The 26,586-nt window shown below is 37.3% G+C and overlaps 1 protein-coding gene across 3 annotated transcripts in view; it reads left to right on the forward strand.

Moving 5' to 3' along the window:
• CDK19 (cyclin dependent kinase 19) overlaps window positions 1–26,586 on the forward strand; it is a 118,665-nt gene that overhangs the window by 52,553 nt on the left and 39,526 nt on the right. For all 3 annotated transcript variants that reach the window (XM_083857488.1, XM_083857487.1, XM_083857489.1), the window contains exon 4: window positions 3,028–3,168. In XM_083857488.1, the coding sequence (XP_083713614.1) occupies window positions 3,028–3,168 (141 nt within the window). The remainder of the gene's footprint in view (window positions 1–3,027; window positions 3,169–26,586) is intronic.

The following is a 26,586-nucleotide window of genomic DNA, read 5'->3' on the forward strand; positions in this document are numbered from 1 at the left end:
TTAGGTATAAAGAGCATCCTGGTCTGTGCTGATGCCTGTACCCATTTCTACGTGTGAGGTCTTGGATTTAGACTCTTAAATATGAACTATTTTGACATGGAAGGAGCACATCTCCCTGCCACAGCTGCAGTCAGCATAATTGTTCAAGATAAAAAGTTCCTTTAGCATTATTGTACTGCTGTAGCATCCTTTGCTTTCATGCTTACTGTACACCTGATCTGCCAGGTCACCAAAACTTCTGTCCTGTCATTTTCTGATATGATTCTCTTACCTATCTATTTTTTTGTTTATTTATTTTGCTGTATAATTTCCCACATCAGCTGCAGGACCATATAGATATATTTCTGAAAGTATAAACTAATGAAAGAGAGTTTAGGCTTGCTTCCTTCAGTGGAAGAGATGATATTCAGCAACAGCACCTGTTTGCTCTTCTATTTCTTAGATGGACACTGCCATTAAAATTCCTGCTTAGTGTTTGTTAGGTGTTGTTCTTTCTTCATATAGCTAGTTGCTTACAACAAACTGAATGAACTACTGGTTTTTTAGACAACTTTTCAGTGTAGGGCTTGGTCACAAACACTGTGGATTCATTCCAATGTCATGGGGCAAATCTAGCTTTTCAGTTCCCTATACTGCTTGTCCCTGCAGTATATTTTTAGCTTTTGTTCAGTTCTCTAAACTGTGATGGTTGCAATCTTTTGGATATAAACTTTCATAGAGTAAACTGCCAACAACAGGTTTTATTTGCTTTTGCAGGAAATTGGATTTTACATAGCGGTGATATTGCTCGCTTCAAGCAAAACTATCCGTTTTAATTTGCTTCTGCAATTCAATAACCTTTCGAGAAAGGAGCTTGTTTCCTTAGCCTTTCTAACTGGGAGCCACATGGGAGGGCAGGGACAGAAATCCAATGGCATCAACCTGGTTCTCTCTCACTCCTGACCTCCAGAGGTACCAGAGGAGCTCAAGGCAGAGCCAGAGGCAGAGCCACATGTATTGTTCCTCCTCAACATATATGTGGTTAATTGTGTCCCATTCTGTCTCATGAGACTCCTTCATTTTCTCTGTGCCTAAGGACTAACGTTTTGTGTGGGTAGGAGTTGGTTTTTGGATGAGTGTAGAAATCCCTTCTAGTGATTACATGCACCTCAAAAAAGGGCAGGACTGGATTTATGGGTCTCTGGGTATGACCTTTGCCTGTTGGTTCCTCTGTATTTTTTAATCTCCTGTATTAATAAATATACTAATTTGTGAGTTTATGCTGTCATTGCTGCTTTATAAATCATATTGTAATTACACATGAAGGTCACTATCTGGTGAGCATTGCGTAGTACTAGGGACTCCTAGTTGAAGTTATGAGACACAATCTTCTTGTGACATCAGAAGAAGAAAATTTCTAAGGAAATAATCTCTTAAAGCATTTCATTACAGTTTTCACAGTTATTGCACAATTAAAGTATCAGGTCCTAAGAGTTGTCTAGTTTATTGATCCTCATGAGTATATTAAAAACTGACAATCCTGCAAATTTCTACTGCTTATTAGTACAAAGCCATAAATATTGTACATTTAGTAGTGGACGGCTCTCTGGGAACATTGTTGATAGTGAGTAAGCAGGCTATTTTGACTTATTTGGCATTTTCTGCCTTTCTTATTTCTCTTTAAACACTATTGTTTGCACTTTTGCTAAGTACAGTTTTGACAGTGGCTAAAGTACACCTTAACCACTCTTGTGACAGCCAGAGGTGGCATTTACCATGAGTAAACATTAACTCATTACCATTTTCATTGGGAACAGTAGTGACAAACTGGGTGGGGAGTGGGGCTGGTGGAGGAGGGAACAGTGGTCTAATTAAAGCACAGCCTTTGGCTACCCCTTTAACCTGGGAAGGGATAAGATCTTGAGCTAGACAAATCCTATTTAAAAAATTGGGTAATTAATAGTCCTGCTCTGACATTTTGTATTATTTTCAGTAAAAATGCAAACTACCTTTATCATTTCCACCTTTCAAAAGACACAGAATTGAAAACTATTTTGTTATTTGAGGTGCTTCATTGAATTGCCTTCAAAAAGGAGATTTCTTTTTTCATCTGAATGAACATATTTAGTCATTTGCTGAATGACCATATATTAAGATTGGGTTTGTGCCTTGCATAGCCCCATCTTATCTGAGGATCGAAAAGGTAGAATGGCCTGATTCCAGTTTACTTCTTGTACAGTGTAGCAATACCAAACCTAACCCATCATCTCCACACTGATCTAAGAATTAATTAGTTTCTGACTATTTAATGATCTCTTAGCAATATTTCAAATTTCTTTTCATTCCTTCAACTAATACTGGGATCCTTTACTGCATTCTATGTTTTCAAGTAGTGTTTGTCCTCTAGTGGGCAGACTGACTTGTGTAACTCAAGAGCCACCAGCTTGTCATCATCAATGGAGTATGCAGCCATAACTTGGAAGCAAGAAGACTTATAGAATTTTTAGATGCTTGAACATGTTCTCACCCAAATGTTGTGGTGTGAGGATTTTGGAGTTACAACTTCCCCCACTTCAAATATTTATTAAAACATTTATTTAATCTGTCTACTGGGATTTTGATTTTGGGGGGAATAGTAGTTGCAAGTATGCTAGCCTATGTGTTTTTGAAGAGGAGAAGTGAAAGCATAGAGTGTGTCCTCCTACTGGTAGATACTTTGGGTTTGAAAGGTTCTGCTCTAGCTGCCAAGGGTAAGAGGATGCCATATGGGGAAGAGGGAGGAAGGAGAATGTCTAAGACCCTTTACTGGAGGTAAGTAGCCAGTATTTAGACATTCACAAAAACTTCACAGCTGTTCTTTGAAGCAACTCAGAGAATAAAAACAATTTAAGAGAATTGTGAGTGGATCACTATTACTTTAATTCCAAAGTTCAACAAACTTTGTATTTCATTCCATTATTTAGTGTTAGTAGTTAAAATATCCCAAAACACTCAACCTTCTCACCTATCACCTAACGTTCTTTATGTTTCTACTTGTTTTATTTCTAGCATATTATCAAGTTTCACCGTGCCTCAAAAGCAAATAAAAAGCCCATGCAGTTGCCAAGATCTATGGTTAAATCCCTACTCTACCAGATCCTTGATGGAATCCATTACCTCCATGCAAACTGGGTGCTTCATAGAGATCTGGTAAGTGTGACATGTGATACCTGGCTAAGAAAGTTCCACGTGACTGTTGTTAGGTAGGACAAGAAAAGCCCCTGTTTGTAATCTTGCGTATCGATCCCTACAGCTCTTCCTGTTATTGTTGCAGGAGACCAGTTGTGACTTTTAAACACGAAAACAAACTTTGCTTTCACATTGTTTTTATCTGAGTCATCTGAGCTCAGACAATGATGCCAGATCCGGTAAAGGGATTGCAGATATCAATATCCGAGAACAGTACGTGAGACGGCTGATATATGTTGGTTGAACATTCTTGCAACTTTTCGCATGACTTTGAAAAGGCATCTAAATAGGAAAGTGATTGATACCCTTTTACATTGTTTGGCTTACGTGCAAGTTAGCATAAAAGCTAGTGAAAGAGCAGTTTTTTCATGGAGTATTTCTTTTCCATGTGGTATTTTTCTGACCGTGGGAAGAGAACTATAAAAGAGTTATCATCTTGAAATTTCTCATGACCTGAAGTAGCTCTTGAAGTTGATTGTGGATGACAAGGGCAGCCGGTTGCCTTGTCTTAGTTCCCCTTTAAGTGTGCCATTGCTCCTCATAATTACGTGACGTGCTACCATGGTTTATGAAAAGAATACTAATACGGGTGTGCTGCCACTTGCATTCTAACTAGAATGTTTGGCCTGAAACAATGTGATGGTTAATATGCCAAACAACACTCTTAGGTATGGTAATCTGTGTATAAAGTCACTGCTTTTATTTGGTTATTTTTTGTAGCTGCCCAGTATGTCAAAATAGGACTGGCTGCCTAGAAACTTACAGTCACTAATTAAGTTTGGTGAGACATAGACTGTTCTTGAGTTTTTAATAGTATGTAGAGACTTTGATTAATTTTTGGTTCTAGAGCAAATTTTTTTTTAATAGATGAGTATAAAGTAAGGCAGGCCTGGAATACAAGTCACAAACATGTTCTGAACTGAATTTTATGTAATTTTTGTTGTAATACCTAACAACAGTGGCCAGGGTGAGTTTCAGTTTTTGTTATGGATCTTTTTTTTTTACTTTGTTACTTGGTTGTTGATCGTTAGTTTTTCTGTTAAATTCCAGATGTTAGTATATTTGGGGAGGAGTGGGAGGTGTGGTTTGCCTTTGGAATAGTAGCCATGACTAAAAAACAGGAAGCATGTACAACTGTGATTTTCACGTTACAATTACTACTTTCCTAAAGAGTCAGCTGCTGCTTTGGCAGAGTGGTCAGCTGTAATTAGCTGCAGCTTGAGAAGTAACACCTGAAAAGTCTATATCCAGCTCTGTGTAAGGGAGACATAGCTGTTCATGGAACTGTTAATTATATAGACACTTAAATGCCATACATGAACGTGGTATTTTGATAGGAAGTACAAGATGGTATGTAAGATAATAACAACAAATACCCTTGAGAATTTTCTTAGTAGTGTTGTTATTTTCAGCCTGCAGCACCAGGTGTTTTGCATGACTAGTGCTGCTGCTTTACGGTTCTTATCTATTGCTGATGATTTGCAGCAAAGCTGTTGTCTAATGTCCTTGTCTTTTCTTTTGGAATGTTGGGAGAAGATGGTTGCTATTGTGAAAAAGAGGACTGTATTTTTTCGTTCTGTAAGGATAGTGCTTGAATGATGTTGGCATAACTGAGGAGAGAGAACAGTAATTTGTGAAGTCTTAATGTGTTCTTGGTCTGCAAATAAATGTGAACTGATGGATTCTTGGATGCCTCAGTAAGACAAAGGAAATAATTTTACGAATTGCTTTGATACACTAGTGATTTAAAGGCATAATCAGAATCCTTTGCCTTTTTAAATTTTTCTTCTGGATTTCTGAAGAATTCGGGTGTGTCAAATAGTTATATCTTGAGCATAGTAAGAAAAAAAAATGATGTTATTCTGGATGTGTCCTTGTGTCTGCACTTGAAGTTAGAGGTTAATATGACTAGTTTAAATCCTGGATTAACCAAAAGATTTTATTTATCTGTAATTTTTATTTGTATGCTTATGCTTGTGACTTTTTGCTACTAAGAATGATACCTCAGGCACAATTTCACTGGGATCAGTTTCTTGCATAATACATAAATACCAGCTCCTCTATGTCTTAAGATGGGGAGCGGTTTTTCTGGTGGTTTCCTCTTAGCTGTTTGAATTCACGGCTGCTGGAAAAAGTATTTTTCTATTTTATGTAATTTTCTATTTATTGTGTTTTTATTGCATCAAAACACCTTGTACTTTCGTGGTTTAATATAACTCTGTTCTTACTATTTTTAATCTGTATTTGGATGTAGACCAAAGATGGTGGAATCCATAAAAGTTGTGTTATGCTTAAAAAAATAAAATTAGATTCTTCAAGAGTATTTATCATAATATTAGTCAAATTCTCCTGAGCTGTGGAAATGACATCTGTAATTTATTTAATGTTGTGAAATAATATAAATGTTGTGAAAAAACCAGAAACCTGAGAGGTTAAGTATTTGCTTAGAGGTATTTGAAGAACATAGTTTAAATCTTAATTTATTACTGCCTTAAATCAAAGAGGTTTTTCAAGAAGCTGGAATACCAGATTCATGACTTAAAAACCTTAGAATCACTAAGATTTTTTTTTAGTGAAATAATTACTAAGATCAGCAGTAGCTAAAAAGTGCATGACAGGATTATAAAGGTGGTGAAAAATGTGAACCAACTTGAATTTCATGTCCTTTCCTTGAGCTGAGCTAATGTGCTGTTACCACAAGCAGACGGTCTCATTCTCCTCTTCACTGCCACCAGGCAGTGACACCCATGCTGGTGGCCTGGCAGGAGACACTCACCTGGCTCATGGTCAGCTCATTCAGGGAGTTAAACCCATAGAAAGTGTCACAGAAACCTTTTCACCCACAGAGCTTGTTTTCTGCAGGGTTAGGTCCTGGAGGGACCTCGCTAGGAATTTAGCTGAGTGTGCAGGAGCTGGCACAGAGGCAGCATGAGGCAGGAGGTGGTGGCAGAAAGCTCAACAGAGGCCGTTCCAGCATCACCTGTCATTAGATATGGTTATTTTTAAAATGCACTATTTTGATTCTTAGGAGGGACTGCATATGTTCTTAAAAGATTAAATCAATATAACTTTGTAATGCAAGACTTACAGCAGCTTAAGACTGCCAACATAAGTCCCAACACTTTGGGAGAGTGCTGAAATTAAGGTAAACACCAAATAGACTTGCACTCATGCTTCTAGGAATTGGAAACTAATTTAGTGTTGCATAGATTTCATTTTTTTGTAGTATTTAGGTTATTTTGAGTCTGGCTTTTATGTTTTGAGGGTCGCTGAAAGGTGCTAAATGACTTTTTAGGTACTTTTTTTAGCTAAGCTATTAATTTCTCTCAGTTAAAAAAGATTCAGCCTTTATGGCAAGATTCAAACAAGTATAGACTATGGGGCAGGAGCACCGGGTTACTGATTTCTTATGATATTCTTCTGAATAGCATTGCATCAGTTTATATACCTTGGAGTTAACCTAAGTCAGTGAAAATCTGTACATTTGTTCTCCTGTGAGCCCATTTTGAGTGGGATTTTGCTGTTGAATTGCATGTCATTGGGAAATTATAATTTTGCCTTTTCAAGATAGCAGCATTCCTGAAAGCCGTGCATGAGAGGAGGGAGGGTTTGCTGGCTTTGATAGCTGCTGGAGCATTTCATTATGAACCAGGGGTTAACAGCGATAGATATTGGAGAAACAACCTTTGAGTACTAAGCTTTTGGCTTTTTAAAATATTCTACATACATTGTGGGCTGTCGGCTTGAATGGGGTCTAACCAGTGCTCCATACCTTGAGTTAAGAGCAAGTTAGAAGATGCAGGACTTGAAGTGCACTATTTCAGAGTGTTCTGAGATCTTTCTGCCCTCCTCTCCTGGAAGGAAAATATTTAGATTATACAGGAATGTTCAGCAAAGGTCTTAGTTTGCCATGATGTCAAAAAATGGACATCTTCATGCGGTGTTTGCAATGTCTGTTCATGTTAGCAACTGAAAGGATTTGGGCACTTTCTTATGCTAATAATCCCTCTGTTAGATGAAGGTCAAAAGCAGGTAGAGACCGTATCCTTTAGAACCTGATAAAAGTGTTTCCTATTTGTAACAGAATGTGTTTTCCTGAAGGGAAGTGTTATCGATGGGATATTTGAAGTGCACAGAATCCATATGGAGAAATTAATTTAAGATTCCAGTTATGTCCTTGGGCATTTCTTTGGAATACTGCTTAATATTAAAATGACTGGTTGAATAATGAATATTGGGAATCAAACTCACCAGAGAAATAGATTTCTTCTTCCCCTCCCCAGGGAGTTAAGTGGCTGCTCTAAGGATTCTGAAATAGAAAACTTGCTTATGATGGTCATATAAAGTAACTTTGTAAAATGAGCCAAGTTGCTGAAGTGTTTTTATTATATAAACATTAATCTGGGCACATCTATGTCCATGTGGGGTTTTCTCAGTGTAACTAGTTTTCTCCAAATCAACCTTTTGCTAATTTCACTAATTCACTTAGGAGAGGGAGGAGGAATCCAGTAGTGGTGAAGACTTTACTACTGATTTCCTATATCTAGCTTTTTTATTGCCATCTTCTTGTCTCTTAAAGGAGGAGAAAATAATATCTGTGTGCTGTAGTTTATGTCACTTTGTTGTCTGTGTTGGGAGAAGCTATTTTCATTGTGTGCTTAAGCTAAGCAGTTTCTGTTTCTTTATGGAGTGGATTATGGAGGGTCTGTGTGCTTCTCCCACCTTCAGAACTTATGGGGAGCTAAACTGGACATTTTTGGTGGAAAGACATAGCAGACAATTGAGGCTGACATAATTTTGACTTCACACGTCTGCCTGTATAGTAGATATCTATACACAGCCTTTAGGATGATCCGGTGTGTGAGCTCTTGGATTCAGGCATCTTAACAAGTCCCCTGGATACCCAGCTGGTGTAGTAATAGCCCAGTATCTTTCCGAGGGTAAATTTTGAGCAGAGCCAAGAGTGGTGTGGTGTCTGTCTCCAGCTGGCCGTAGCTGCACTCAGGGCAGGCTGTCTTCTCCAGTGGTCCTGCTCCGCATCTCTTGTGGAACTGTGTGAGTGGACAGTGTAGTATTGTTGTCTCTCAGGGTTTTCTGGAAACTGCAGCCATCTGGAACCTAGGTTTTCTTCTGTCAGAAGTAAAGCTGAAAGGGAAAGCCCAAACTGAAGGGGGCAGACAGATAACTTTCTGTAGGAATCTGCAACTTCTGTCTTCATAAAAGCACAGCCTATTCAGAAATGATTGAACTAAATAGATTTTCATCCTTTAACTCTGATAATTTATGGGGTTTTAAAAAGTATTTCTGTTTATTCAGAATAAGTATTTTAAATGACACATCACAATGTTTCTGTAGAATAGCAACATTTTCGTAAATTTTCAGTAATTCAGTTACATTAAATTCGGTAAAGCTCCAACAGCTTTCAGGTTTTTAGTTGACTGGTTGACTTTTATTTTAGGGAAAACCCCATGTCATTTTCTCATAGTAATCCTTTTCTAGCCACTATGTACATATGGAGTTTCTTACCATGGACTTATACCTGGACTCTGTTCTAAAACTTTGCTCCCACGTTACACAACTCACTTAACTTGTCTTTGCCTCTGTTTCCCAATCTGTTACCTATTTATGGGTCTATTGCATACCTCACTGCTTAATGTCCTGTGAAATTGGTATAGTATTATATGGCTTGTATAGGTGACTTATTTTTGTCATTTGATGCTCTTCTTCTAAAAATAAAAATAATTGCATGTTGTATGAAGGCACCAGAAAACTTAAAATTATGTTATGTGGATACTCACTTTTTGCTTCTGCTTTTATGCTTTTATTTCAATGCCTTTGATAGATAAATGCTTACTATTACTAGTTTATATCACTTAACTACTTAACTACTTCCCCTACTTCTTCCCTGTGCCCCCCCAAGATGTTCCAGTAAATCATTAGAAAAGTTACTGAAAAAGCAGAAGAACTGAAGTGGCTTTTAAATTTCCCACTTGCATTTTGCTGTGCAAGCGAACTGTGGGTTTGAAAAATAAAATGTAAATAGATGAGTGTGGGAAATTCCCCTTTTACTAGCAATTCTAAACTGGAATTTTTATGTGCTGATATCAAAAGTAAATTTAGATACAGGTTCATGCATCCCTCTCTTGACAGGCAGCTGCTGTGTAGGAATGTAGAATTGTTCGGTCCTGCCTTCTACCAGTAATTTTGTACTGGCTTGAAAAGCTTCTTGGCCCTGTTGCACCCATTTGAGCATGCACATGACTCCTATAAATAAATATCGAGTCAACCTGTCTACCAGTTTCTTTAAACTTTTAAAACCCACTGTAATTGTAATCCTCACCATTCTGTGTCATCATATGTGTGCGTGCATGGGAAGGGTGCAGGAATATGTATGGACATGCACCCCTGACTCACATTCTTCCCAAGCTGTGGATGGGTTTGGGCGTCCTAATAATTTTTTTTTTTTTCTTCTGCATGATCTCTTTAGGGTGGAGGACACTTTCCTTAGTGTCAGAGAACCATATGAATGGTCATACCCAGCTTGTGGATTTTCCAAAAGAAAGGAAAGGCAAGCTAACCCCACATATTTCAAGAAATAAGACTCCACTGGTGACTTTAGAAAGTGACTTGAATTTACTAACTGAAAGGACAACACATTTTTCCTCTTTTATATTTGGTTAAAGAGAATATGATTTTCTTTTATTTACTGGTGAATAAGAGCAGTATGTAGGTGCCTATACAAGTATTTGTATGTGCCTCTAGATAGATAAATGAACCATAAATTTTACGTGCTGATTAACAAACTGAGTTTTATCAGCATATACTTTTTTTAAAAAAAAAGTATTAAGCATATATTGAGGGCACCTCTTAAAAATGGTGCATTTCTCATTACTCAGAACTTTACTTTTGTCCTTCATTTGTAAAAACTAATCTTCACACGATTTAAAAGGTATGTGAAGATGGACAGACTGTTACCTGTGTTGTGTACATGGAAACAGCAATTTTTCCATGGCTGACTAATGCATACCTTTTGGTTTGTGGCAAGAGTATTAAGATGTTTGTAGATTAATTTTTACTAATAAAAATAATTACAGTTGAAGAGAAATGCTTTACCTCAGGTTCTGAAACAAGCTTATGCTCATAAAACCTTGACTGGATATAAATTCAGTTGAGTCAGAAGAAACAAAGGGACTGATTTAATGTTCTTCTGGCTGCATTTTGCTGCTAAAGTCAACAGATGACATATGGCCTGTGAACTTCTTATCTTTTTTCCTGAGATGGAAAAAGGGTGACAAGGAATTGAAAGTATTAAAATAATTCTAGAATTTATTTGTTGTTTTTTTCCTGACGCAGAATAAACAGATTGAAAACGTCATCTTTTCTAGTAACCCCAGTTTAGGTACCATCTGCCGTAAGAAGGTTTCCAGTAAATACGTGATGTATTTAAGCTTACTGGTGCAGCAGACCATTTGGAGTGAGTTAATTGAGTTTTGCTTTCTAAATAAAAATACAAATGTTAGAAAGTCCTTTTAGAAGTTTCTCTGTTGTAAAAGTATGCTACTTTTTTTTTTTTCTTTCTGTTGGAGAAAGTACACTTGGGATAATGGGATTGACTACAAGTGGATTAATGGGATTATTTCTGTTTGGACTCATTACCTCTGCTGAATAAGGCTACAGAGGTTGGCACCATGTTGTTTTATAGTAATAGAAATAAGTGAAGCTTAAGAGAAGTAGGTTACAATCAGTGAATATAAATAATTTAATATTAGTTATATAATATAGACATATAATCAAGAAAAAAATTTAAAAAGGCATTTTTTTTCTCCATGTTGCTTGCCATCTTGTGCTTTCTCATGTGCATTTCTCTTCATTTGCAAACATGCTGTAGTTGTTACTGCTCTACTAAGCAGTCACAGTAACATTGCAGATTGTCTTGCATTTCAATTAAGCATCTTTGATTAGTGATCCAGGAAGCTGCAGTGGCTAGCAAAGGATGTTAGTTTATTTCTCATTTTACTATGTATGTGTGAACTTTGTCAAAGAAACTGGCTCTGCTGCAGAAAATGACTGATCAGCTGGTGTTTCCCAGATGGCATATCCCAGGGCCTCTGTCTTCTCCAGCCTCCATACTTTCTGTTTTCTGGCTAATGCTTCAGAAGTCACTGGCCTTAAGGTAGCTCTTAAGGCCAAATACCACAGTTATGTCAGTTAAAACAAAGGAAATACTTTGCATGATCTGTGAAGTGGCCCTACCATGTGAAGTGATCCTCTCAGAAACTGGGCATTAGGTCTTCAGATACGTCTTTAGGGGAGGGTTCTGAATTTCACATAAAACCATCTTGGAGTTAAAATTTCAAGACATTTTACTTAATACAGGAACAGTTCCTCCAGGATATCTGGACCACTGGTAAAATATTTATAATATTCTGTCACCTATTTTAACAGTGAAGCAGCAAAGATTTCAAAACAAAAAAGACTTGTCATAGTGCAAGTAGTCAAACACACACAATTTTCTGAATACCAAACCTCAGTACTAACAGGGTTTTTTAAGCTGCTGTTCTCTGTTGCCTTCCTGCCCTCTGGAAGCTAAAGCCCATGTGAATATGACAGTTGTTGTGACGGACCCCATTCCACATTGTTCAGCACCTCAGTGGTGTTAGAGCACAATTCACCTCCTGCTTTCCTCTGAGTGGCTTGTTAGAAGCACTTTCAAGCATTCAGTAACTTTTCTGTGCTACTATGTAAAGTAGTTGAAAAATGTGGAAATCCTTTTATTCTATTTAAGTTAGCTGGTGGGATCTGAAAAATGTTCTTTATGTTGGAATTGTTTGTTTTCCTGCAACCCCTTCCTCCCACCCCCAAGCTAGCCCTCCATCTGTGATGTTTTGGCTCCTACTGGCATAGTAATCTTTGAATATAGGTTGAGGTTATTTTTCTATTGGTTTATTTCTACTTAACCAATTCTGGTGTGTTGAGGATGTTTTTTGGTTTTTTTAGTTAAAATATTTTACCTAACAAAAATAAAATACTTTAAAAAATGAAGACAGGTTGTACTAGGATTTTGAATCTGCTTGTTTTGCTAGTTTAGATATTGAGCCCAAACCCCAAAATTTAGCATGGTAATATTCTGTGTAGCTGGTGTTCTCAAATGTAACTCACGAAAAATAAAATTCCATTGCCAATATTTTGCATTCCTGAAAGTCCTCTTGGAATGAGGGTTTCAGCTACTCAAGCCATTTTGTCTTACACTGAAGTTGTTGCCAAAGAGAGCGTTCAGAAGTGTATCTTCTGTTCTGCATTCTTCTCTAATCCATGAAATGCACTTGTACATTTTTACTTTGATTTGCCTTTCATGTAGTTACTTTTGATGTAACAGTTGTGGATTATCAATGTTAGAATTATGAAATAAATGCAAACTCCAGTAGGTCACATTTTAATGACCTGATACTGACTTCTAATGCTATGAAAACTGGTTTCGTGGCTGTTCAACTGTATGATTAGCTATTTGCCAGCTCAGCTAATATAATTTCTTAAATAAGATGTTTAAAGTTTGGTTTGTTTCTTGACATTCAGAGTGTGAATTCCAGTCTCAGCCCTAAAACTCTTTATCAAGTAAAACTTAATTTGAATTCTTGATAGCTAAACCAAATAGAATTGAAACCCATTTAGGTTTTGCATAAGGTGTATGCTTGAAATTTTGGTTATAGCTGAAAAAAATAATACATTTTCAGTAGCTTCTTAGTAATTTTGCTGTCAGCAAATGTCTGTGCTGTTGCTGGCTGGCTGCTTCCCTTTTCTAGGATGCAGGATTTACTTGAAGCTTGTTTCTGTGCACATCTCCTTGCTCTGGTGGGGAGCTGCTCTTTGGTGTCAGCTTCTGTAGTGTGATGGGAAGAGCTTGCAGTAGTAGTTAACCTTTCAGGGGACCTAAAAGTAATCTTTTCTATGTACCATAAGCGTTCCTGAGTGTATATTGCAAGTGGTTTGATAAGTGTGAAAAAATGTTAGATCAAGCTTATCTCATTTCTTATGAGATGAGAAACTTTCTTATCAAGTTTCTCATTTCAAGATTTTTTTTTTTCCTTCTGCAATGTGAAGTTTTGTTTCTTATTTTTTCCCCTCTCTATAGGGATATGTATTCATATTACTTCATATTCCTTTTTATATTCCTTTATAACTTGTAGCTTACTTAAGTGCTGTTCCCCACAGTTTGCTTCATTGGAAAAATACTTACTAGAGGCTAATCTCATTTCCTTACTCTCAGAGGTGGTGTACATGGGGACACTCAAGAAAATGCATAAAATGTTGAAATATATTAACTAAACTGTGTTTAGCTTTTGCTGTGGCTCTTCTGAGTGGTCTGAAAAGTACCTGTGTGGCTGTTCTGAAAGTGGTCTGTGCTGAGTCCAGCTGTGTCAGTGTGAGGCAGTGGTGTCCCTGCCCAACCCTCTGCAGCACTGGGGGCAGTGCTGGGTACTGTGCACTCAGTGATGTGAGGGTGGTTCTCCACTGTGTCTGACCCAGCCCATGGACCCAGGGCTGCCTTTGAGGTACTGAAAGTGGACTGGAGCCCATCCACTCCAGCCATCTGCTGCCTGGGTGATTACTTCCAGCCAAGACAGCATGGACTGTTAGAGGCAGCAGCATTTTAAACTATACAGCTGTTTTTCTTGGTGCACATGATGTGGAACCCTTTCTTAATATTTCGGTAATTTTAATTTAGTTGAAAACCTTAAACTAATGCAGAGGGTATGACTACATGAACAAGTTACAGCAAGGTAGTTTAGGGTGTGGATTTACTCTGCATTAGGTGCTTTGTAGTATCTGCTCACTTGCATGTTTTTATTCTGCAGAAAATGCATAGTCTTTTGATATCTCACTCCTTAATAGGGTGAGATAAAGTTGTCCTGTTTACTATCATTAAAACTGGACAGCTATTTCATTAATTTCCAAGTGCTTTACATTGTTTCTGAGAGTGATTTCATTAAAATGCAAGTGGCTAAAATGTCAGTATAATAATGACAGTATGGTATTGGGTTTTTCTGACAGGTACCCATATGCTGAGATTGTAGAACAATGCAGCCTTTTGGGTACAGTCCTCCTACAGTGTGTGTCTAGGCTTCAGTATGCAAGAAGTACTTCAGTCTTACAGAAAGTTTTGTTCAGAATTGAAGGTGTGAGTATGTCTTTTCATCTGATTAACATTAGATTTCAAGTTGTGAAATGTGTTGATAGCTTTGGGATTTTTAACAGTAGGAACATTGCAGCCATTAAATCTTTATCAAAACTATTATTGCCTCCAATAAAGCTTCCCTAGACTTTAAACCTGGTCCTAAGTTTGTGACTATTCTCAAAATTGATGTTGCAACTATAGAAGAATTTCATCTGATGAGCATAGACTATACAAAGCATGGGGCAGAGTAACAGGAAGTATAAAGTCCTCTGATGCTGTGTTCTGAAAGCCAGGGATTTTCTCAAAGGCATTTTGTTACACAGTAAACTTCTCAGAAGTCCTGATCTGGCTTTGAGTAACAGGACTGGAGTGTCTAGCCTGCTTATGTCGTTTGAAAAAAGAAAATAAAAATTTCCACAAGGAGTTTGTTTGCATTTTAAGCACTTGATTTTTGTGAGAATATCTAAAGACTTACTGGTGACATCAATGGTGAGGTAAATCCTAAGACCTGAGCACTAAAAACATGGACATTTTATCAAGTAAGCTGACGCAAATTTGCTGTGGCAAGGACAGTTGTGTCTTACTTTAAAAGTGTGGTATGTGTTTAGAGTTGTTTAATTAAAAAAAAAAAAAATTAAAAAAATTAGGGCAGCTTGACTTGCCACTCTTTAACATGCTCATGTTTTTGACGTGAATCACAAAATGTTTCTCAGGAGTTGGCAGTATCTCACAGCCATTGCATGTCCATGCAAGTTGTTTTTCATTTTTTAAAAGGGCATAATTGTTGAATGGAAAAATATTATAATTAGTTCTTCTACTTCAGATTTTGTTTTCGGCACGTAGAACCTTCTTCACAACTATTCTTTCGGGTTTTTTTCTTGACGCAAATCTTTCATTTGCTTCCAACTTCCTTCTTTTCTGCCCACGTTCCATATCTGTTGATCTGCCGTTTGCCACTTCTCTAACATTACTCATATAACCTTGACTCAGCTTTGACTTTCCTGAAACACTCCTCTATCTCATCTTCACAATCTTAATTATTGCATCTCCCTTTGGCCTGCGTAACTTTGAGTTCTGTGACTGGTCCAGGTAGAATTCATAACTTGATCCCCATGTAGGAAAAGCTCACACATTCCAGGTGGAGTGACTCTCCTTTGGTTTAGGTTCTCATTAAAAGCACCATGCTCATACAAAAGCTTCATGGACTTATTAAAACTTAGTCTCTAGATTGTGAATTCAGTAAACACTCCTTACTCTAGTGGTTCTGCCTCAGAAAAGATCTTGAGACCAACTTTTCCAAAGCTTTTCTTTCCCAAAACAGCTTTTCTGTGTTTCTCCACTCAAAATTACATGTACTGAATCTTCTTTCCCTATCTCTTCTAGCTTTTACCTTCCATTAGTGGCTTTATGTGTGAATATGGTCATGTATGTTTAAATTGCTACAATGTATAGTTCTGATATTTCTTAGTTTTTATGTAATTCTTCTAAAGCATTTGGAGATCATTGGGAAAATAGTTTACAAAATAAAAAGAGAGTTTATCCATTTGGGATTTGGCAGACTTTTTTTTTTTAAACAGTAAGTAACTTTTTTGTCAGTACATTAAAAAAAAAATAAAATCAAACCTTCCAGAAGTGTTTGTGTTATTTATATTATCAGAAGTATATGTATTATTGACTACAGGGTTTTTTGAGGTGTCAGGCTGACCCCTTATCATAATTAACTAGCTTGCATGAAAGTTGAAAATCTTCAACCACAGACTTCAGTCTAGAATCAGCCTTGTTTGACAATTGATTGAAAAAACTTTTAGTAGTTGGTGCTGTAAACTGTCCATGGGCATTCCAAGGCAATAAATAATTGGCCATTCCACACGGTATTTAGATACAGCACAGCAGCTTCAATGTGTAAGAGGAGTCTTGATGCTCAGTATAAAACTATTATAAAACTGCTGCAAATAACTCCAGAGACATTAACAAGGCTTTATTTAAATGTTAATGTGTTAGGTTAAATTTTTCTGAGGCGATTGAATGATTTCTTTGTTTTGTGCTGTGTGTATCATTTGAAAGAGCCTAATCTTCAAAAGTAGTTAACAGACTCACACATCTTGTCTTAAGCTTGCTTATCTAAAATATTTAAGCACCACCTCTTAATATCCTGCCAAGAAATGCTTTTGCATTAATGAGGACAAGTAATACTAATACCTGGTGTATTTGTTCATGAAAGCATGTCTTAACATAATTGTCTTCTGATGCATTTTTATTAGGTAGTGAAATAGAAAATGAAGATTCTGGCAATATACAGAAACAAATTTTAAGGATCTGAAATGCTGTGTTTTAGCAGTATGTTACATTATATAGATGTATTTAATGTACTTTCTTTCCCCCAAAATAGCTCTTGTATGCTTCTGAGGAAATGAAAAAGATATAGCTTGCTTCTTGTGTAACTTATTCTGGCCTAGTTGCTGTCACTGCTTCCTCAAACACGTTTTTTTTCTTCTGTTTACACTCATAAATCAAGATGCTTTTAGGACAGAAGATTAGCATTTTGCTTTAGATACTGTGTGACTTTTAATAAACTGTAGTAATTTCCACTAACGCTTCAAGTCACTGCATCAAGTATGTTCAATACAAACAATCTTCTTTATCTACCTAGGTTATTTTAAATTTAAGGGCTGAAAAGCTTCCATATGTATTATGGAAGCCTAAATGGAATAGTCACGCATCTGATAGAGTGTCATCACCTCAATCTTGTGTTGTAAGATATTGGGTCAGGTGGATAAATTCATGATTAATCTAAAGAGATTTCATCACTGATCTGCTGCACCTCAGTTTTCATTTCAGTTATTGGTGTAGTCTCTAATCTGAGGAACCTCTTACTCTGAGACTTGCAGGTCAAAGTATAAGCATGTTTTCTTGAAGGAGATGTTATTGTGGCTGAGATGGGAAATATGAACTCAAAACCCTTTACCTGCTCTCCTTGCTTTGGTATCATGTGGTAAACATAAGATACGTTCATGCCTTCATAAAAGGAGCAGGTTGCTTAGTGCTTACTGCAAGATACCACATGATAGAAGCGTGCCCATGGCAGTTACCTGCATGTTGATGGAGGTGCTGACAATTCCTGCTTTCATTTAGCCTAATTTGTTCATCCAGCTGCATAAATATATAAGGCTACTCCAAACGTGTAACTCTGCACGTGACAACGCCCACAGCAAATACTAAGAATGTAACGTAACTGTTTAATGGATGATGTGCTTATGAACAGTTTTTAAGCAGGATCTCACTCACTTATGCTGTGAAGTATGCAATTGAAAACCTACTGCTTTTGATTATTCAGGCAAATGTTTGAGGAGTCCTGACACTTCCCACTAGCATGGAAGTCCAATGTGAGCTCTTTGTGGCCAGAATTTTAGGTTCAACAACAGGTTGTCTAAACTCTTGTGAAATTTTTGGCCCTCAAACACGATCTCGTGGCTAGTAAGAGATTCACAGACTGAAAGGAGGGAGCAGTGTTACCAGCTCTGAAGTGATGTTGTGGAGCTAGGAACCTTCCTTGCTCATGTCCAGCATACTTTGCCTCAGCTTCTGCAGAATCTTTATTTTGAAATTTTGGAGGTGCTGATTTGAAATGAATGGCTGCAATTATTTTGTGGAAAGGCACTTCTGAATAAGTAAGTGATGTTTTTCTGCATGAAAACCTGGAAACTGGATTAACAGGCAAAAATACTCGTGCCCAAGGTGGCAGGGTACATAACTACTTAAAGCCTTTACTTCCAGCTTGTCTTAGGCTTTGACTGTTGATACTAAAACACAAATTACAAATACCATTCTTTAAAGTGAAACTGTTTGATTTTCAATATGGTTTTAAAAATATAATATTTATCAAGCTGTGTAAATAATGTGGTATCTGAGAAAGGAATATATTTTTCTTTTTCCAAGGCAGGAAAACTTAACAATCTTGGACTATACATACAGTAGCTAAGCAACAGGGGATAAGTGCTCAAGAGTCTTAAAAGATAACTTGTGGTCTCCATGATTTTTTAATTGGCTTATTAAATCTTGACTTTAAATAGTTTTCCTTTTCTTCAGCCAATTTCAGGTTTTCAGTCTCTGTATTCAGAGCTTTTTGTCCCCCGTGTTGCTTATACACATTTCACAGCCTTCACCAGCTATGCCTGTGGCTGGAAGAAGCCTTCCTTGGTCTCTGTCCCTTTCTCCTCCCTATTTCAATGTTTTATGTATCAGTCTTTGCTTGAAAGAACCTCTCTGATTACTGTTCTCCAAGTTCTCTCCCTCCCTGAAGCCAAAGCCCTGAGCTGTGCTGGTGCAGTTGCTGTGTCTTCCTTGCGCAACGTGCACTGCTCTGTACGCTCCTGTGTTTTGTTGCTGTACTGGCCTTTCCCAGACTCGAGCTTTCCAAAGCAGGAGCTGTTTTTTGGTACTTTAGATATTGTGTCCTTTGTGCTGCATAAACAAACAATAAAAGGCTGCATAAACAAACAATAAAATACTTGAATTGGGTTGTTGTGCAGGCAGTGTTCACTCATGTTTGGAATAGCAGTATTCCAGATCTATGCCTTTCAGTTGTTTATGGTAATTTTGGAAAGTACATTCTGTATTGAAATGGTTTGTGCTTGTTCCTGCCTGGCCTGTTAGAAAATTATTTTAATCAGTTAAAAACCTTCTTAAACACCTATGACCTTTAATTTATGTGAATAATAGTTGTGATGAGATGCTTTCAAATTGTTTTAAGATGCTGATAATTCTGAATTAGTGCTGATTTAAGGGTTAAGTCTTCAATTCTTCAGGCACATCTAGACCATCTAGGCCTTTATTATTACACTGGATTTATGATTGGAGTTTATACTACGAAAGGAACACCATAAAAACTTGGATCCCAGCTGAACATTAAGCTCCTTTCCCTAGCATTTACTGATAAAATGGGAAAAAAGGGAATGCAGTATTATTCTGCATTTTACAGAGTGCATTTGTATTGAGAAACATTACCAAGAAATCATGAATGTAAACACATGCAGATGTGCTACTTAGTATGTCTTAATCTAATCTGTGTGTGGGAGTAATGGCAGGTAATGAATACATCTCAGGCTTCAGAAAACAGGTAGAAATACTACAACTTATGAATCCATCTGCAAACACAGCCTTTATTATCTCTTTCTGACTTTTTCTTCTACAAGAAAAGAGCCTAAAAAGATTTCAGAGATTTATCCTATCTTGTTGGTACTTTATTAACTTCATAATATTGAAGTCTAATACTGAATACTGCTATAGCAGTATATCCAGAAATGTTTTGCTGTGTCTTCTGTGAGGTTCACTGCCTCAAAATCTCATCAGTGCCTTTTCATCCAAGGGGATTCTTGTAGCCCCAGCCATGACAGAATACCTTGTGCACACAAGCAGGTTGTTGGCTCAGGGGTAAGCACTGCAGCTACCCAGGGACCCTGCTTTAAAGAGTATAGTAATGGAGATGTGGGCTGCAGAGGCAGGACAGCTCTTGAGATGGTGTGAGGAGTCTGCTCTCCTATAATCTGGTTAATGTTGCAAAGCAAGTGCTCTTCTGAATAATAGTGGAAATGAGTATCATGTACATATAGTTGTAGCATGCCTGGCTGGCTGCATTTACTGGGTACTTGAAACTTCTTCACAAGCTGCTTGGTCAGGTGGAGACACCTTTGGAAAACCTCCAAGAGAAAACTAGGAGCACAAGGCTTCTCTTACTTCATGTTACAAGGCTGGATCTGAAATACAACTCTTTCCGAAGAAGGTGGGCCATTGATGCTTGTCTTCATAAAAACCAGAATCTTTGTGAGCCTGAGGATCACCTGGAAGTCACGAAGCTGAGAAGAGAACTGACTGAGAGATAAAGAGAGATTTAATCTGAGTCCTGAGGTTAACAGTGTGATGAACTAGGAAAAAAGTTTGTTAAGATGGGTTTCAAAGGTTATGTTTTATTTAGCTTTGTTTATAATGCGTGTGTCAGCTGAACAGTGGTACTTTGTCTGCTTTCTTTGGGATCTGTAGTTGCATTTTTGCCACTGCATGACACCTGGGGTTGTGCTGCCTCAAGTGATACCTGAGTCAATTTTGTGAACATTGTAACTGAATGGTGAGTTTGAGACCTTATGGTCCAGAGGACTGTTAAATCCCAGCCAGTATTGCTCTAGGCATAAGGCTTGCATTAGGGTGATAAAATTTCTTCTTGAAACCTGAAAATTGGTCTGAACAAACCATAAGGAAAAAGGCTTAACCTTGCCCTGCAAATAGTGGAACTCGGGAGCTTGCTTTAAGAAGATGCTTCAAGAAAGACTATATATAAGGATTTGAGTTACATTATAAATCACTGATCTAGATTGTTTCCTAGATAGTCTCCACACAGAAGAAGGTTAATGCCATAGTATAACAGGCATTTGAATTTCTCATGTAGGTAAGGGTTAGTTTTAGTCTTTAGACTTAACATGAAGGAAGGAGGGGAGAAGAGATAGGATTTAATTTTTTTTATCCTTGAGATAATGAGCATAGAAAAACAGCATCTGTGAAAATGGATTAAAAATGTAGCTTGATGCTACAAAATTATGTATGTAATAAACTGACAAGAGCTAATAAAATATATATTAAATATTATTAGACATAAACCTTTGATTGTTAAAGTCCTGTAAAATTTAATGGTTTTATTGCTTTTCTAAATCTTGCCAAGTTTATACTCCAATAACAACAACAAAAAAAATGTATACTATAGTTCTGAGTCCCTTAAGCTATATTCCCCTGTCCATATGCAGACAAAAAGGGACTTTAAGATGCACTCAAAATGGAAGTAACCACTTCAGGTAATCGTGCTACCCTATTCTTTTCCTCCTTTGAATTTTCCATTAAAGAGCTTTTAATATTTCAACCTAATTCAGTCAATCTAAGCTATCCAAGCAGAAGCTTGTTTGTAATGAAAATGGTTACATTTATATCTATTCATTTGGTACTATATTATTTATTGCAGTCAGAAAAGCTCTGTTAATTACTTGACTCTACCAGACTCTTGGGGCAATGGAGGTACTGGAGTTTTACTGCCAAAGATACTTTGTGAAAGGCAATTAAGAAAATGTTTTATAAGGATGTCTCACTTTCATTTATTGTTTGATTGGATAGAGGCTTCATCCTCCTGTCTTAATAACCTTACTAAATCAAGAGGAGTTGTCAGAATATGGTATAAAACAAATACCAAGTTTTGGCTGTGGTGGAATTTAGTGCTGCAACTGAAAGAATTACCAGTTATGGTGTCTAATTTTCATGCTGCTGTAACGGAAACAAAGTAATGCAAAGAACTCAAGGTGAGAATTGCATCATGTCATTTCCCCCTTTTCTTAAATTCTAGTCCAAAGCTTAGAACAGGCATAGGCTTTCTTATGTTAGTGTTCTGTCAGATTTACTGTCTTCTGGCTTTTGTCTTTAAAAAAGTGAAGAAAATAGTAGTGTTTGTAATGTGCACACTTCACCTGTGCACTTATCTTTTCAGTTTATTTGCCTTTGGATCATTATTCTGAGTAAGGATTATGTGTGAAGAATGTGTAATGAGAACTTGATGTGCAGAGATACACAGTATTTTTAGGCATTTAGGATGTATTTTAAAGGCCCAGCAGAAGAAGAGTTTGACTGTGCTTTTATAGATCAAAATTTATTCTCTCTGTTTTTGGGTTTTGGGGGGCTTTTCTTTTTTTGTTGGGTTGTTTGTTTGTTTTTGTTTTTTGTAATACATTAAAAGCAGAACATTCTTACAAAGTATTCCTGAGGTGAGTCTTTCTTCTGTTTCCAGACTTGGTGGGCCTGCACATCTCACTGTTCAGAAATGGGGTAGTAGCAGAGGTTGGACAATCTGTCTTGTCCTGTGCTGTGCTTGGTGCTTCCACAGAGCCCAGGCAAGCTCTAGAGACAAGGCCCTAGATGGTTGCTGGGTAGCTTCATGGGAACTTTGTACTGCATGGGAGTGTGTACTGCAATGTGTTGAAAATCCCAGGGACAATGTGAATTCAGCATATTATTTGAACATTTGCTTTATGACCTTTTATTTTTCATTGAAAATTTATGATCATATTTTTGTCTTTGTTTCTGACTTTCCCCTTCTTTGTCCTTCTCAAGGTTGCATGTAACATTTTAAGTTCAAGTATGCTATTGCAGCGCTAGTAACAGCAGAATGCTTTGGATAATGTTGCATAGCAACATAAAATTTAATTTGTGTCAAATGTTTTGGCATTCTCCTAATGTGACTTGCTTCATCCTTTTCTTTTTCACTTAAATTGCATTGCCATTGATTGGTGTGAAACTATTGGTGCACTGGCACATTGTGAAGATTGTTTCAATCAAAGCTATGCCCAACATCCAGAATTGTCTGGAGTCTTTGTTTTTGTCTTGCACTAGTTCAACGGTCTGTCAGCCATAAGAAACCTGGAATGGTGTGTGAAAGGAAGACTGTTTCATTTCTGAACTTCTATGCAGCCCAGAATTATATTATTTTCTTGTGATTACTCTTATTTCATATTCCTCTTGTGTTTACAGTCAATTTTCCAGTGACATAAGTGCAATTATATTATCCATTGGTTAACCAGGGAATAGAGTTGTTGAATAGTCTTTTCCTGTTTCAACAATGATCAAAACACCTTGAGTTTATAAATTAATTTTTTTTTTCTAGAAATGGCCTAAGGTACCATTGTTCCAAATGGATGTTGAAGCAGCGTATTCTTATAAGGAGTGTGGATGTTTTGGCCATTTCTGTGGAAGTCCTAGATAGAAGTGAGGGGAATGAATTGAATTTAAACAAATAATGTCAGTTGATGTATATCCTTAATTACATCTGAATTACAAGAGAATATCTGACCTATGAAAAATCAAGTCAATCAGAGACGTGAATATTCTAACCTGATCACTGATTTCACTGTGTTAATGGTGGCTATATAGGAAAGTAACTGAAGGAATAGCAACTTAATTAGAATGTATGTCTGTGTGTGATTATGTGTGATTTGGTTAAAATGAAGGTGGAAGTAGAAAAGTCTATCTTTCCCTTTGGTAAAATACCTTTATAGTCTAGAGACTGGACTTCCAGGCTGACACTGTTGTCTCAGATATGTTTTTCTGATCTTAAATATGTGGCTCTGGAGCTGTTCAGCCAAAGGTGCAATAGGGTTGGCTGTTCAGCCAAAGGTGCAATAGGGTGACAGAAATGGCTCTGTGAGCATCAGCTGTGCTACCACTGCAACTCTGCAGCATGGGTGCTTTGAGGGGACTTGAGCAGCAGGGGTTGTAGAAAACGTGAAGCTTTCTTAAGGGGAATGCAGAAGGAGGAGGGGGGACAGATCCGTGTTTTAACAAGAGACGTTTTGATTAGGTGATGGGAAACAATTTTTTTTTGTGAGACAGTGCCAGATGCTGCCCACCAAAAGGGCTTGGTAACCTCCAGTGTTGGAGGCTTGCAGCTCCCTTGGTCATGACATTGAGCAGTCTGATGCAGCGTCAAGTTTGGCGCTGTTTTGAGCTGCAAGACGTCCAGGTGACCTCCAGAGGTCCAATCCAGCTCAAAGCATTCTATGATTTTGACTGATCCTCCAGATTCTTGGGCTGTTTAAATCAGTCTGTAATGAAGCTTGTGCAGTGACATCTTTGCTTTTGTTGAAGGCTACATCACCTTAAGCCTAATTCATGGATTTCTTTTTTTAAATATATGCAGATCTATGGTTGCACTGTGGCCAAAGTTTTTTGGTTTTTTTTTCTGCTTTCCTTTACCTTTGCTTTTTATACCAAGTTTTATAAGAGTATATAAACATGAAAAGATTTCTTTGCTAACTAGCTTCCGTATGCAAACAGCACGTTTCCCCTTTCAACACAATGAATACAAGCAAGGAATGTGTTTAACCAAAACCTTTACCTAAGGTATTCCAAAGAAATATTTCAGGTATTTTCTGTACAGTTTGTTCCTACTCTGAGTTAGTAATATGTTTTACCACCAGTCTCAGGTAAATTCTGCAAATGTAGTTTCTATTAGAATTCATGATAGCTGGAGTTAAGTTACTATTTCGACCATATCAGTTCAGCAGCTATGAAATATGTAAGTCACTACCATAATCTGACAGCATGGTTTGTGACTGAATATGTAGTTTCCATATCTCAGAATCCTGCAAGAGTGTTTTTTTCCTCTCAAAGAGTGGCACATCCTTCCATTTCTTTATCAGTTCTGTACACATTTAATTTTAAAATTATTTTATAAGGACGAAGAGTGGAGATAAAATTACCATACATTTTTTAAATGTTTCTGTTATCACTAATATTCCTATAATGGTAATGAAATGAATTTTGGGAACTTATAAAAGACACAGTCTGGTGACAGTTAGATGTAAAATTTTGTGTGCTATTTTATGGTGGTTTGACCTGGGCTGGATGCCTGGTGCCCACCAAAGCCCCCTCAGCTGGACAGGGGAGAGAGAATAGAAAAAAAAAAAAAAGGCTGAAGGGGTAAGAGAAGGACAGGGAGAGATCACTCACCAGTTGCTGTCACAGGCAAACCAGACTTAAGGAAATTAGCTGAATTAATTCCCAATCAAAATCAGAGCTGGATTATGAGAAGTAAAATAAATCCTAAAACCACATTCCTCCCCATCCCTCCCTCCTTACTGGTATTAACTTTATTCCTGATTCTCTACCTCCTTCCCACATTCAGTGGCATAGGGAGATAGAGAATGTGGTTAGCAGTGAGTTTAATTCCATGTTGGTTCTGCCACTGCTTCCTACTCACAGAGGAGAGCCCTTCCCCTGCTCCACCACTGTGTCCCTCCCACGGGAGACACTCCTCCATGAACTTCTTAAAGGAGTCTTTCCCATGGGTTTCAATTCTTCACAGACTGCTCCAGCATGGATTCTTTTTTAAAAAAAAAATTATTTCCATGAAGTGCAGTGCTTCAGGAACAGGCTGCTCCAGCATGGGTCCTCTGTGGGATCACAAGTCCCGTGTCACAATTGTCTTTTGGGCATCCACCTGCTCCAGCATGGGCATCTCCATAGGCTACAGCTGGATCTCTTCTCCACTGTGGGTCACCATGGGCCTCAGGGAGACATCCTGCTTCACCATGGTCTGCACCACAGGCTGCAGGAAAATTTTGGCTCCGGAGACTGGAGCACCTCCTGCCCCTCCTTTTTCACTGATCTTGCTGTCTGCAGTGTTTCTCTCATATATTCCCACTCTTCTCTACTCTGACCTCAATTACTTTTGTACAATAACCTTTTTTTTTCCTTTTAAAATCTGTTATCCCAGAGGCACAAGCACTCTGCTTGATGGGATAAAAGCATTCTATGGTACTCTTTGTTTCCTGTGTAGTCTTTTATTTACTTCATGTGTTTACCTCTTATTTTTTTCCTCTTTTTCAGATTTAAATAAGTTTTGAGTTCAGATTCATAATTTCAAAGCATTTTGTATGCCTTGTGATTTTGCTGACTCTTTAGATTGTGTGCTGTAGTAATCAGCTTTATATTTGGCTTTTTGATAATTTGATAATATCTGTTTTATTGCATTATTGATTCAAGTGAAATGATAAATATCTTGATGGGATTTGTTAATGATATTACTTTGCAAGGTCAATCATTTCATCATAATAGAGAAATAGTGGAAGAAAATTGTATAGATTACAAATCTAGGCCAAAAATGTAATGAAATATGGTTAGGTTTTTGTAACATTAAGGAAAACAACTGATAAAAACCAAGCTGAAGGTGATACTATGTAATCAGAGTAGCAACTCTTCCATGAGTCTGCAGTGTGTAAGGCTAAAGAGAAGCAGATGTGAAGATATTTTACTCTGTATGGTATACTTCTGTCTAGTGCTTCAGTATCAGAAGAATGTTGACCATACGGTTCTCTAAAAAAAGAGAAGTGCAGATAACAGTTTTTCTATGTGCATTTCAATATACAGAAGTATTTTAAATAGAAGTGGTAATGATTTGGAGGTTCGCAGTGCACAATAAAACCTTTTAAAAAACTTTAATTTTTTAAAATGAAATTTAATTAGCTCAATGATTAGCAACAGTGTTAGGGCCTATGTGCCAGTTTATTGATCTGAGCACAAAGTCTGGGTTTGAGCGGTGTTGGTTTAAGGCAAGGAAGTGCCTACATTTCCTTACAGATGAGAAGAACAAAAGCTTTGTGTGCAAATTTTGGTGAACAATC

The sequence above is a fragment of the Zosterops lateralis genome (assembly GCF_965231275.1).
Source record: "Zosterops lateralis genome assembly, chromosome: 3".
NCBI lineage: Eukaryota > Metazoa > Chordata > Aves > Passeriformes > Zosteropidae > Zosterops > Zosterops lateralis.